We start from the raw sequence: 14911 nt of genomic DNA, 5'->3' as shown, positions 1-14911 counted from the left end.
GCCAGGAGGTGACTTGGTTGATCTCCAGTGCATCACAAAGACGACAATATTGGCCATAATGAAGTAGATATGGCGGTCTGTACCCTAAAGGCATCATGAGACATCAATGGTACAGCATCATGAGAGGGTGCCAGGAAATATCTCATAGTTGGTGCTGTGGTACAAACTGTAGTAAGTATCCAAGCTAATTCTCACTCTAGTACCAAGGCTGACTGTGCCAGGACAGAGACAGACAAAAAGAGAGGATGGAGACCGTACTGATGCTGACATAATGTGCACCGCGCGCCAAAGATGGTACCAGAGAAGAAGCTGAACCCTGGCCACGCTCCTTAACTGGTACTCATGTTGGTACCGCTACAGTCTCTGTACCAGAACTGAGGAGAAGGACCCAGTACCCCAAGAGTTGCCCTCAAAGCAATGGACTCCTAAACTACAGGAGAGCCTGGAACAGAGAAGAAATACAAATACTTTGCTGCCTTGAAAGCTTGCAGGTCCCACTGGTATCGGACTCAACAGCTGTCCTGCAGTCAGTTATGGAATTGATGGCACAGTACCAAGTTCCTCCCATGCAATACTGGGGAAGTAATAGGTAAATGGCTCAGCTCTATCCTGGATACCTGATGAGCCCCAAGGATGCTCTGAATCCTTTTTCAGAGAAGACAAAGTTCTTAGACTTCGAGTGACTTCAGTCTGTTTTATGTGTCCTTTCATGGGGAGGCACTGGAAAAGACGACTGCCCACTCTTTCACTGTGGAGAAGAGTCCAAGTCCAGGGATCTGTCTGAGTGCAGGAAACAGGGCGTCAAGACAAGCCTGAAAACTCTCCATGAGGTCATGGTCTCTCAAAATCTGCATTCTTTTCTTGAAAGAGCAACAAATACTGCATCTCTCTTTAATGTGCCTCTTGCAGAGAAGAAATGGCAGCACTTAAGGGGGGTAACTATTCAGGATATCTACCCACATGACAGGCAGTGCATAAAGCCCAACAAACCCTGCATGTCAATGGTGTCTAGCATTGAAACTAACAATCGCTTAAAAGGAAACTTTAAAATAAAAATAAATTAACAAATATTAACTGCTAACTAACTACTTAGAGATCAGAAAACTAAACTAGCCAACTATGCATAAGAAAAAAATGTGAGGAAAACTGCACAGCAAGCTCCAACTCAATTCATGGGAAAGAACTGAGGGGGTAGAGGTGTCAGTGCCCTTTTGTAGCCTCAGGAAGGGCCACAAGGATGTGCAGGGTGCATGCATCAACCTGATGGGCACTGCTACATAAAACTGGCTTCAGTGTGCTGGGCATGTGCACACCTGAGTGGAATACATGTTTGCAGCCACTCCAACTAGTAGCAGTATCATCCTGACTCCACAAGTGAGGAAAACGAATCTCGGATTAAATAATAATGACTGAACAAGGAAACAATGAACATCTAGCACAGCCAGGAACAGCACCCAGTGTTCACTGAAGAAAACATCAAATCAGTAATTTCATAGCAGTAGAGCAAATTATACATCTATGAGATAGACCAGCGGTTCTCAAACTTCATTGCACCACGACCCCTTCTGACAACAAAAATTACTACACGACTCCAGGAGGGGGGAATCGAAACCTGAGCTCGCCTGAGCCCTACTGCCCCAAGTGGGGGGGGGGGGGGGAGCCAAAACCCAAGGGTTTCAGTCCCAAGCAGGGAGCCTGTAACTTGAGCCCCACTGCCCACAGCTGAAGCCCTTGGGCTTCGGCTTTGGCCCCAGGCAATGGGGCTTGGGCTTCAGCTTTGGCCCCGGCCCCCAGCAAGTCTAAAGCCAGCCCTGGCAACCCCATTAAAACAGGGTCGTGATCCACTTTGGGGTCCCAACCCACAGTCTGAGAACCGCTTATAGATGTCTCTCTCGCCAAGTAAATCACAACACATCCTAGTAAGTTTTAAAACATAGTAATTTAATTTAAAAGCTACAGTCCTTCCACCTTCTTCTCCTAGTTGGAGAGGACTACATACTTTTTTAAAAAAAACATCCCCACTTAACTCAACTATTACTTTCTGTAAGTGCTTTGGATTTCCTCAGCATTTAAATTTTCACTTTCAGGCTACTAGTCAATGACAACAACAAGTTTTACAGATTAATATTTTCCTTTTGCTAGTGTGATGCATTTACCTTCAAGGCAGGTGCCAACATTTTACAACTTAAGTTATTTTTGGAGTACAAGAACTGAATATAAAAACAGACTTACCTGTTTGAATCTTGACTCTGTGCAATTTGGACGTGAACTGGTCATTCACTGTAAATATATGACCATTTTCTATTTCTTTTGATTTAGGCTCTTTTGTGAGAACTCGTTGTGTTGGTTTGCCACATGCAAGGGACTGTAGGGCTCTAACAAGCTCTCTTTCAGGGATATCAGTTTCTTGCTGAATTTCCTGAAGGAAAATCACGACATCATCAATAGCTTATAAATAATGTCAGAACATGTTAGGTAGCTTTATTTATTTAATTTATTTATTTATTGGGGGGGGGGGGAACCACGACTGCTCAAAAAGATAATCCTGGTCTCTCAAAACTAATTTCTGAAATTTAGATCCTTTAGATGCTTGAAAAGTTAGAATTCATTTAGTGATAGTCTAATAAGCACTATGCAAAAAGGCTTATGATGAACATTGGTTGATTTAGAGAAAGTGGATTTCTTCTATTATAATTTAAAGTGAACAGCTGCCAGTGTGATGAAAGGAACAAAATAAATAATTAACTGTTATCAATCAATTTATCTCCTGAAAAAGCCAAAAGGGTTTATTTCCATTCTCTCCAATGTTGCTTTATGGAATGAAACCTGAGTTCCAATGTTACTTTCATCATCAGTTCAATGAAAAAAATATACATCGCGATCAAGGACATTTCTGACAGAAAGCTATCCAAAGTACCTTATCAAGCCAGGTAAGGCAGTTTGTTAACATGAAAAGGCAACAGCCTTACAAGAAATATCAAATAGGACTCTCATCCTGGCACCAGCCTTTTCACAAAAACGTGTTTTCTCACCCTTCTGCAGAGTACACTCCTAATAAAGCATAGAGCTGCTTAAGATTAGTTTTGTTTCCACCTTACACTCAGCAGAGAACAAAACTGAGTGTCTGGTTCACCTCAGCTCAAAGTACAAGAGATGACATTTGGAAGATGTCTACTAAAACACTGTTAGAACCATACAAAGCACAAAATTCCTAGAGAAATATACCCCAGCAGTGCTTTGCACACAGTCTTCTAAAGCAGAGTTATCAGCTTATCTGTCAAGTCCCTCTGAAACTTCCACCAAGTGCTTCTGTAGTTTTAGTGCCTCTCAGAGTCACTTTTTGTTGGGAGAAATATAAACTATGGCATGTTTTGCTGTCTTCCTCATAAAAATGTTAGAAAGTCAGTGTTTCTGAGAGGTCTACTGAGAGCCATTTAGAAGCTGAGGCATCAATCCTCATTTTCCACTTTCTCATGGATGCTGAAGTTTTGAACTACTGCAATGTGCTTTCAGACTGTGTTAGCAGAACACCTTCACATTACACCTGCCAATACCCAAAAAGCCCACCTCTAGGGTGACATGAAGAGCTGATACTTGCTCATTTCCAGTTTCATTTAAATAAAACCACCAATTTGGTTCTATCCTATATTTGTTTATCAAATTTCAGCTAAAGTGCATTTTTAAAGACTAAATTACAGTCATTTTTGTCTTGAAAAATGAACCTTATTGCAATGGCATAATCAGGATCACTTCAGTAAACCAGAAGGAAGTGGATCTTGACCATATAAATTAACTGCTTACAACGATGAGTAAGTAAGCTTTTTAATTATTTATTTAAATTTAATGCCTCAAGGCCAGCAGTTCCAGCACAACCTACCGCTGCCAATGAGATTTCAGTCCAACACCCTGATTTCGAATGCCAAAGGATTAAAATCAATCCATCAATAATCATTGCTGTACTTTTCATCTTAATAAAGTATTCTGACTACTGCCATTGAAAGTGAAATACAGAACTAAAATAAAAATTAAGAACCAGTTTTTATGCTGTACACCCTTATTAACCAGGCAATGTGGGGCATTCACTACACCCTGTGCGTATTTTAATTCTCAACATTACAGTTCATCCTTAAACTGACACTTGCACTAAATCTGGTCCTTCAGAAATGCACAAATTGGCTTTAAATAAGCATCACAGAAACGGTTTGATGCTGTGATACGACGAGCACCATCCACTAGTTGCCTTCGGTGGGGGTGGAGAGTACTAAGCAATTTGTAGCACAGAAAGGTTTCTAGAAGAAGGGTAGAAGAATTAGAATTTTTCTATTAACATGAACAACAGGAGTTACTGCATCCTAACAAAGTTTAAGTCATCAGCATGTTATTTTTAGAAATGCACATCTTTTTATAAAGACACTTAATATCTTTTTAAGATTAAAAATAGATATTTAAAAGTGTTTTTCCCCCTACTTTCAGTTATCTGGTATGTTACAGATTTCATTTTGGGGAGGAAAGCTATAATTACAACCTATTATGCAGCTGAACATATCTAAAACAGATCTAAAGGAGCTATGTCTGGAAAACTACACAATAGGCTGCAATAACTAACAAACAAAGTGTTAAATTCCAGACATCTTAAGGTTTTTTCTTAGAGCAAGGAATTAAATAATTGTTTCAACATTAACATGGTTGAAAAATCAACAGAGCCAAAGAATTTTAAATTCTTAGGCTTCACCAACCTTAAACGCTCTCCCAACATGGAAAAAGGGGAAAAAAGGAACAGCATGAATTAAGAAGTCAGTCTAAACTTTTAATGAACTAGTTTTGCTGAATGATGTAACAATTTCACTTATCAAATTTTGAATTTCACATTGACATGGTTAGGGATGGGACAAATCTTCAGTTTATATTCAATTTGTGAACAAATCAAGCTTTTGATGCTATATACTTCAAAGTATTTAAGTATTCTTCACCAGACACTGAAATGAGCAACAACATAAGTTTTGAATATAAGGAGTAGCCCACTTGGAAAGACTGGGATAAGTTATTAAGAGAATGCAAAAGCTTAAGCTATTCAGAAAAACCTCCCTCTCATGTGGAAGCACCGTTAAAACAAGCCCATTTTTTCTCCACAAAAATATCCAACTAGTTACATAAAGCCCTAACATATGAACCTCCAACAATTAAAAAGCAAAACTCTTTCCTCAAAATCTTAGTACTACTCTGTGCTTCTATAGTACCTCATCAAGTATTAAGTGTCAGCACTGCTCCAAAAGAGAAAGTATTTGCCTTAGTTACCACTTATCCAAAATGGGGGCTAAGAGCTTAGGGAAATTTAAAAGTTGGTGCATCAGTGGCAGAGCTGGGAACAGAAGCCTGATTAGAAAAAACTCCTTCCTCTTTTGCTAAGGCATAATTTTTTATTGGTGCTTCTGCTTATCGTCAGCACAGAGGGTACTTGAACTTCTTCGGCGTTATGCTGTACTATCGTCCTTTAAAGTACTGACTTTATAGAGTGCTGAAAGCAGAATGCTGGAAATGGGAGCTGGGTCACTCAAAAGTCTATAGAGTGTCACAGGGTAGCTGGTCCCTGTGAGTAGACCAGAACCAGATGCATATATCAGAGCAGGTGGGCCCAAATGAGCCAATTAAAGGAACCAGGATTACACCTGGGTCTATACAGACTTATCAGAGGGCAGGAAAGGGATAAGTTACTGGGATAGGCTGGGTCTGAGAAGTGAAGCCACAGAGAAGTGGAGCTAATTCCCATGGAGAGTCCCTGGAGCAAAGGGCCAGGTACTGGTGTTCCAGAAAGGGAACAGAGCTGTCTGGAACTGGGAAGTTGCAAGAAGCAGGATCACCAGAGACTGTAGGAGGGGAGACCATGAAACCCTAGGACAAGGGTGACCTAAGGGACTATTTCTGTTTCCTTTATTCACTTATGTTTGGACAATAAGCCTTCTTAAAGGAGACAGTGTGGCAGCGTATGATTGGAAGCTGGGGAGAAGCCCTGGCCTACCACAATGAGATTTTCACACATACCAAGCAATGTCACGGCTATTTTGGAATGGGGCAAAAGTCTCCTGACCCCCATCAAAGGATAGAAGAAATCACTTCAAGTCAATCTAAGTGGGAGACTTCAGTGGCCTCTATCCCTCTTAGGCTCTGGCTAGCAATAGACCGTGACCCCACAAAGTGACGAGACCTCCTCGTCCACCTTTTCCTGACACTGGCGAAAATGGCCATCCATCACATCAGAAAAGGAAGCTGGAAGGCAGGGTGCTCTGTGACTGTGGGGCCTACTTCTGATCGCTCTTTAAGTCTTGTCTCTGGGCAGAGTTCCTCTGGGTGATGTCTACTGCCTCCCTGGATGCCTTGAGGGGCAAGGGGCGCTGTCTGGGATTCTCTGCTCGGTGTCTTCCCCTGGATCCCTGTGACCTGCACTCCTAGTCTTATTTTTTAATTTGTTATCCCCTGGATTTAGTTGATGCCTGGGTTTGGTGGCTCCTCCCCTCATGCTCGTAGCCTTTAGCAATGGGCAGGGCCAAGCCCACCCACCCCAGTGCCTCAATAGGTTCCCACTGTTTGTGGGGACAGCACTGTTAAGTCAATAGGTCTATAGAAGACAATCTAAAAACTAGAACTCACTGTCCATTTTGGCTGCTGTGGTGATCTCTACCTGTCCAACCTCCCATCAGTACTTGTCACTCCTGAGGGAATTCTGTGCCACTGCATGTGCGCAGAATTTGTGTTCCCTGCAGAAAAATCACTTTCTGACAGGGAAGCTTCAAGAGCTGTCATGCACCACTCCCTAGCAGCGCAGGTACATCGTTTCAGGTACCCGGAGCAGCTGGCAGAAAGGTAAATCACTGCTGGGCTGGGGACACCCCAGCAAGTGGCTCCTACCATGAGCTGGAATCAGCTGCTAGTCCAGGCTGGGCTCCAGGCAGGAGAGGAGTTGCTGGGGCTGTGTCAGACCCACCCCCAGAAACCTCCCGCAGACGCGGCAAGCCCAGTATTCTCCCCTGCTTTCTGCCTCCATCGCTCCTCAGCTGTGGGGAGGGGGGGGAAGGGTCACTGTACGGGGAGCTGGTCCCCCATCCACCCAATCCCTGTTCATCTGGACCTCCCATACCCAGACACCTGTGCCAAGCCCCACGCGGTACATCCAGAACTCCCCGAGCCCTCCATACCCAAACCCCACCCCACTGAACCTCAACCCCTGCATCTGGAGTCCCCCTGCACCCAGACCCCCTGCCTCTGTACCTGACTCCCAACCCTGTACCTAGACTACCCCCCAGAGCCCCATGCACTCAAACCCCCACGATGGCCGATCCCCCACATCCAGACCCCCATGCCACTGACCCCCCACTAGCTGCACCCAGACCCCCACCCCACCGAGCCTCACTCCCCCAGCACCCAGACCTGCTGCTGAGACCCCCCACAGCCAGACCCCATTGCTGAGCCCCAACCACTTTCACCTGGAAGCCCCTGGAGAGTCCCATTGCCCCTGCACCTGGAACCCCCACCCAGCATGAATCATAGAATCATAGAATATCAGGTTTGGAAGGGACCTCAGGAGGTCATTTGTCCAACCCCCTGCTCAAAGCAGGACCAATAAGCCTCTGTGCATCCAGATGCCCTCCACTGAGTTGCTTGCACCCAGATTGTCCCATACAGAATCCTCTCACCCCACACTGAGCCCCTCCACACTTGGATCCTTCCTGGTTGAGCCTGCCTGCCCCATACCTGGTGCACCTGGCACAGAGGGACAAGGCCCCAGGCCTTGTGCTGTGTCTAGGTCAGGTGCAGCCTCACCACGGAGTGCCCATATCCCAGGGGTAGAAACTGGAGGGCTGCAGAGTGATCTCCCACCTTTATGCAGCCAGTGGCTTGTGCTCCCCACTGCAATGCTGGAGTCTCTGCATTTATTTATTGACAAATAAAACTTGCAGAATTTCTAATTTTTTGGCACGGAATGCCCTCAGGAGTATACTTGTGTGAAACAGAAAAAGAACAGCAAAGTGCAGTTTCAAAGGCAACTGAAAAATAAAGTCAGTCTATCAACCTCTATGTTTTGCACAAGCACTTACACATCAGTGATGCTTCTATGTTCTGGCAATCTTATGCTTTTGTGAATGCATGCACTATCTGCAAAGTCATGCTATCATAGGACATCATGAGGTCAACAGAGCAAAGCATCACTATTTTACTGGTACTGAATATATTAACTACTATTCAGCAATCAAATAAAGGCAGATTCTTCCTATTGCAAGGTTTGATAACTCAGAATATGAAACATGTATCAAGAATAAAGATTTCTTCAAGAAAAAGAAGAAGACCAAACAAAATGAAATCAGTCTTTTTAATGCTTTAGGTACAAGTGGATCCCCATATTCATGAAAGAATACTTAAATAAAAGGACCAAAACCAATCTGGGCCCCATCTTCACTAGCTGGCTATACTGAATTAAAACCTTTTAACTTGAAGCAGTCTTAAAATAGTATTTTATACTGCTGTGAAGAATATCATTTCCCTAAATGCAGCTGGGGTCTAAAGGTATATACTTCTAAATCCTGAGTTTCTGGAACAGAGTATGACAAGGCTATCAGCCAATTTTCAACACCTTTAAAGGAAACAAACGGTTAAGGGCCCTGGCCCCTTTGTATAAGTGTTCCAAGGAAGAGGGGCTTGCGGCTACACACAGCCCGTACCTTTAATATGGGTTTCACAGCATACAATCCCAATGGAAACTTCTCTAAAAAATGCACATTCCGTATGTTAAGGGATTAACAATACATCAGACAAGATTATGGAGCTAAAAACAATCTCTCTAACCATAAAAGTAAATTATTATGGATTCTGAACTCTCACTATCAAGTAAAGAAAAAGGGGGGAGGTGGTGGTGGTTAAGGACGAATGAGGTATATCCCCTTGGCATCAAAAAGGTCTGAGTACATAGGTCAAGATTTCCTACACAACTTCTGAAAGAGTACAGGCGGATATATAATACCATAGATCTACATATGCTCTGCATCTATCTGCAGAATACATTTTAACAGTTTTTTAAAGTCAGCTTAGAAAGCCACAAATCATACCTCAAACGTGTATTTTTCTCTGTTGTTAAAGAGCATTAGTATTGTCATCTGGAAAGTGGAGACTTGCAATATGTGCTTCCTTGTATTTGAGCCAGTTACTTGGGCACCTCCTACACCAACCTCTGAGCCATCTTCCTGTTTGAATTTAAAAGAAGTCATGAAATCATTTTTAGAAACATTTTTTCCATCTCCTGATTAAACTTTTTATGTAGCCAATGGAGAACTATGCTTAAGCAATATTAAGTTTGAGATTTTAAATCCACAAGTTCCAGAGTAATATATGCTTGGTTCCAATTTTGCCTAACTACTGTAATATACTCTTCAGGTCTTCCTGCTCCCCAATTTATCAAAATAGCTGCAGCAAAAATCTTTGTCCCTTTGCTCCAACCAGACCAGTTCCAAAACTTCTTTTAGTAATCCATATTATTGGTGTGTCCTAATCTTACTTTTATGTTTATGTTGCAGTTACGCTTCGATTACCTTCTCTGTCCTCATGCACCATACAATCTCTTCCTGCCTTCTAACCTTTGCTTAGCTTTCCAGTGCTGATCTCTCCAGCGCTTACTACTCCCCATTTCTCACAAATGAAATTTACTTGTTTTGTTTGTATAATTTAAATTTTAAGCTTTCTATAACTTTAAAAGTGTAATCGACAATAGTGGCATTATGAAACTACATTAGGTTTGCCTTGAAATTTTTTTTTAAACCTTAATTCCAATGTCAGGTTTCAGAGTAACAGCCGTGTTAGTCTGTATTTGCAAAAAGAAAAGGAGTACTTGTGGCACCTTAGAGACTAACCAATTTATTTGAGCATAATTCCAATGTAACAACGGTGGAGAAATTTCACTTTGGTCTGAGTCACAGCCTAAAATAAGGTGGGAGGGCAAGGAAGAACAGCTAGTCCTATAAGAAGAGGGGAAGAATCGATGGAGATACCCAGAGTTCAGAGCTGCAGGAGGATACTGGTTGACTCAGAGAAGATTGTAAGGGAGAATAAAAGACAAGAGGACTTGCAGCCAGAAAGAACAGGAGAAAGGCCGGAGAATCACACCATCCCCAGAAAAAGGCAGATCTATCTAATTGAGGACTCCCTACTAAGAAGAACAAACAGGCATGTCACCAGAGCTGATCCAGAGAATAGAAGGGTGTGCTGCCTGCCAGGAGCTGAGATACAGAATATGGATCTGAGGCTGAAATGGATCCTAATGGGAGCAGGAAAGAATTGAGTGACTGTTTTTCATGTGGGAACAAATGATACAGCTAGATTCTCGCTGGAATATATCAAAGGAGACTATGGCAGGCTGGGGAAGATGCTTAAGGAAATGGAGGCTCAGGGATTCTACCTGTCCCTAGAGGAGGAGAATGAAGGCGAGATAAGATTATGACTATCAACAGATGGCTTAAGGAAGTAGTGCTATAGGGTGAGCTTCGGCATGTTAGATAATGGAAGATAATGGCATGAAAGATAATGGAGCAAATAATTAAGCAGTCAATTTGCAAACATCTAGAAGATAATAAGATGATAAATAACAGTCAGCATGGATTTGTCAACAACAAATCCTATCAAACCAACCTGATAGCTTTCTTTGACAGGGTAACAAGCCTTCTGGATAGGGGGAAAGCAGTAGACATGGTATATCTAGACTTTAGTAAAGCTTTTGATACTGTTTCACATGACCGTCTCATAAACAAACTATGGAAATGCAACCTAGATGAAGCTACTACAAGGTGGGTGCAAAGCTGGTTGGAAAACCATTCCCAGAGAGTAGTTATCAGTGGTTCACAGTCATGCTGGAAGGGCATAACGAGTGGGGTCCCGCAGGGATCAGTTCTGGGTCTGGTTCTGTTCAATACCTTCATCAATGATTTAGATAAGGGTATAAGAGAGTACACTTATAAAGTTTGCAGATGATAGCAAGCTGTGAGGGGTGCAAAGGCTTTAGAGCATAGGATTAAAATTCAAAATGATCTGGACAAACTGGAGAAATGATCTGAAGTAAACAGGATGAAATTCAATATGGACAAATGCAAAGTACGCCATTTAGGAAGGATCAATTAGTTGCACACACGCAAAATGGGAAATGACTGCCTAGGAAGGAGTACTGCGGAAAGGGATGTGGGGGTCATAGTGGACCATAAGCTAAATATGAGTCAACAGTGTAACACTGTTGCAAAAAAAGAAAACATCATTCTGGGACGTATTAGCAGCAGTGTTGTAAGCAAGACATGAGAAGTAATTATTCCGCTCTACTCCACGCTGATTAGGCCAGTTCTGGGCACCACGTTTCAGGAAAGATGTCGACAAATTGGAGAAAGTCCAGAGAAGAACAACAAAAATAATTAAAGGTCTAGAAAACATGACCTATAATGGGAAGATTGAAAACAATTGGGTTGTTTGGTCTGGAGAAGAGAAGACTGAGAGGGGACATGATAACAGCTTTCAAGTACATAAAAAAGGTTGTTACAAGGAGGAGGGACCAAAACTGTTCTTCTTAACCTCTGAGTATAGGACAAGAAGCAATAGGCTTAAATTGCAGCAACGGAGGTTTAGGCTGGACATTAAGAAAAACTTCTTAACTGCCAAGGTGGTTAAGCACTGAAATAAATTGCCGAGGGAGGTTGTGGAATCTCCATCATTGGTGATTTTTAAGAGATGTTAGACAAACACCCGTCAGGAATGGTCTAGATCAGTGGTTCTCAAACTAGGGCCACCGCTTGTTCAGGGAAAGCTCCTGGTGGGCCGGTTTGTTTACCTGCCGCGTCCGCAGGTTCAGCTGATCGCGGCTCCCACTGGCTGTGGTTCGCCACTCCAGGCCAATGGGGGCTGCACGAAGGGCGGCCAGCACATCCCTTGGCCCACGCCGCTTTCTGCGGCACCCATTGGCCTGGAGCCGTGATCGGCTGAACCTGAGTCCTGCCATGAGCGCAGGGGAATGGACTAGATTGCCATTCGAGATCCCTTCCAGTCCTATGATTCTATGTTTGACCACTGGGAGGCATTCATGGACAGAGTACTGTTAGCAAGGGATGGACTCCACCTGAATAGGGAGAGAAGTAGACTTCTGGGATAGAAGCTGGCACAACTGAGTGACTTGGGAGAGATGGCTGGGTGATACTTATGTAATCTCCACACCTGAATACTATTGAGAGGGAGGAAAATCAAGTAAGAAAGGATACAGCAATGGAGAAAGGAAAGCAGTGGGTAGAAGAATGGACATTAAGAGGAAATATAGTGCCGATACCAATAAAGCTAACAGTCAGGTAGGTGATACTGGGAGTAGAATGACTGCATCTAATTAGGCGAGAAATGTGGGTGAAGCCAAGCAGCAACAATTAGGATGTTTGTACACCAATGCAAGGAGCTTGGGCAACATAATGGAGGAACTAGAACTACTGGGACAGAAAGTGAAATCAGATATTATAGAGATAACAGAAACCTGGTGGAATAGCAGTCATGACTGAAGTACAGGTATTAAAGGCTATGTGCTGTTCAGAAAAGACAGAAATAAAGGCAAAGATGGTGGAGTAGCACTGTATATTAATGATGAAATATACTGTAAAGAAATTAGAAATGATGGAATGGATAAGACAATCTGTCTGAGCCAAAATCACTTTGGGGAAGAAACTACTAGAGGTTCCCTTGGGCTAGAGCAGGGGTTCTCAATTTTTTTTTTTTTTTTAAACTGGGACCCACTCTGAAAATATTTCAGGTTGTGATACACCCCCCCCCCCAAAAAAAAAAAGATGACGACACCCCTCCCATACCATACTTACTTCTGCACTGCTGCTGTCAGAAGTGCTGCCTTCAGATGTGGGGACACGTCCAGCAGCCACCACTCTCTGCTCTGCTTTCAGAGCTGGGCAGTTGGAAAGCAGTATCTTCTGGCTGGGCGCCCAGCTCTGAAGACAGTGCTGATGACACAAGCACAGAAGTAAGGGTGGCAATACCATACTACCATGCCACCCTTACTTCTGTGCCGCTGCTGGCAGCAGCGTTGCCTTCAGAGCTGGGTGGCTGGCAATATCAGCTCTGAAGGCAGCACAGAAGTAAGGGCAGCTATACCACGAGCCCTCCTACAATAGGCTTGCAATCCACTTTTGGGTCAGGACTCCCAGACTGAGAAACGCTGGGCTAGTGCTTGGGGTATGCTACAGACCCCCAAGATCCAATATGGATAGAGACCTCTCTAATGTTTTTAAGGAAATAAATACTACAGGGAATTGTGTGATTATGCGAGACTAACTTCCCAGATATAGATTGGAGGACAAGTGCTACCAATAACAGTAGGGCCCCAGATTTTCCTGGATGTGATAGAGGACAGATTTCTTCACCAAACAGATGCTGAACCAACAAGTGGTGATGCCATTTTAGGTTTGGTACTGGTGAGAAGTGAGGACTTCATAGAAGAACTGGTTGTGGGGAAAAACCTTGCTTAATCATGAGCTAATTCAGCTGAAACTAAATGGAAGGATAAACAAAAATAGATCTGCAGCTAGGGTCCTTTATTTCAAAAGAACTAACTTTAAAAAAAAAAGGGGGGGGGATTAATTAGGGAAGTGAACTGGACTGAAGAACTCAAGGATCTGAATGTGGAGAATGCTTGGATTTACTTTAAGTCAGTTTCTGCAAATTTATCTGAAGCCTGCATCCCAAGAAAGGGGGGGGGGGGGAGGGAATTCATAGGGAAGGGCCACAGACCAAGAATCTCAAACCAGTGATTAAGAGAAAGCAGAAAGCCAACAAGTAATGAAGATGGGATGGATTAGTAAGGAAAGCTACCTCTTGGAGGTCAGAAAGTGTACGGATAAAGTAAGAACTGCCAAAAGCCAAGCAGAGTTGGACCTTGCAAGGGGAATTAAAAACAATAGGAAAAGGGTCTATAGCCATATAAATAAAAAAGAAAACAAGGAAAGAAGTGGGACTGCTAAGCACTGAGGATGGGATGGAGATTAAAGATAATCTAGGCATAGCCCAACACCTAAACAAATATTTGCTTAGTTTTTATAAGGATAATGAAGAGCTTAGAAATAATGGCAGAGTGGCGAAGGGGAACGAGAATATGGAGGTAGAAATTACCACATCTGAGGTACAAGTCCCACTCAAACAGCTTAATGGGACTAATTTGGGGGGCCCAGATAATCTCCATCTAAGAATTTTAAAGGAACCAGCATATGAAATTGCAAGTACAGTAGCAAGGATTTTTAATGAATCTTTAAATTCAGGGGTCATACCCTATGACTGGAGAATTGCTAATACAGTTCCTATTTTTAAGAATGGGAAAAAGGTGATCCGGGACATGACAGGCCTCTTTGTTTGATCTCAATTGTATGCAAGGTCTTGGAACAAATTTTGAAAGAGAAAGTGGTTAAGGACAGAGGTGAACGGTAATTGGGATACAATACAACAAGATTTTACAAAAGGTAGATCATGTCAGACCAACCTGATCTCCTCCTTTGAGAAGATAACTGATTTTTTAGACAAAGGAAATGCAGTAGATTTAATCTACCTGGATTTCAGTAAGGCATTTGATACGGTTCCAAATGGGAAATAATTAAATTGGAGAGGATGGGGATTAATATGAGAATTAAAAGGTGCATAAGGAACTGGTTAAAGGAGAGACTACAACAGGTCATACTGAAAGTGAACTGCCAGGCTGGAGGGAGGTTACAAAGGAATTCCTCAGGGATCAGGCTTGGGACCTATCTTATTTAACATTTTTATTACTGACCTTGGCAGAAAAAGTGCATGCGTGCTAATAAAATTGCAGATGAAATAAAGTTGGGAGGTATTTCCAATACAGAGGAGGACCGAACTA

General features: G+C 42.8%; 1 protein-coding gene across 3 annotated transcripts in view; it reads right to left on the bottom strand.

The window, feature by feature from the left end:
* CUL3 (cullin 3) overlaps positions 1-14911 on the bottom strand; it is a 102360-nt gene that overhangs the window by 10558 nt on the left and 76891 nt on the right. For 2 of the 3 annotated variants that reach the window (XM_073359926.2, XM_073359928.1), the window contains 3 exons: positions 12870-13007; positions 9096-9230; positions 2233-2419 (listed from right to left, as the gene is read on the bottom strand). In XM_073359926.2, coding sequence (XP_073216027.1) covers positions 2233-2419; positions 9096-9230; positions 12870-13007 — 460 coding nt within the window. The remainder of the gene's footprint in view (positions 1-2232; positions 2420-9095; positions 9231-12869; positions 13008-14911) is intronic. The other variant, XM_073359927.1, reaches the window with a different exon arrangement.

This window comes from Lepidochelys kempii, chromosome 9 (genome assembly GCF_965140285.1).
Source record: "Lepidochelys kempii isolate rLepKem1 chromosome 9, rLepKem1.hap1, whole genome shotgun sequence".
Classification (NCBI taxonomy): domain Eukaryota; kingdom Metazoa; phylum Chordata; order Testudines; family Cheloniidae; genus Lepidochelys; species Lepidochelys kempii.
The sequence above is the reverse complement of the archived record's forward strand: the minus strand, read 5'-3'. Positions and strand labels throughout refer to the sequence as shown.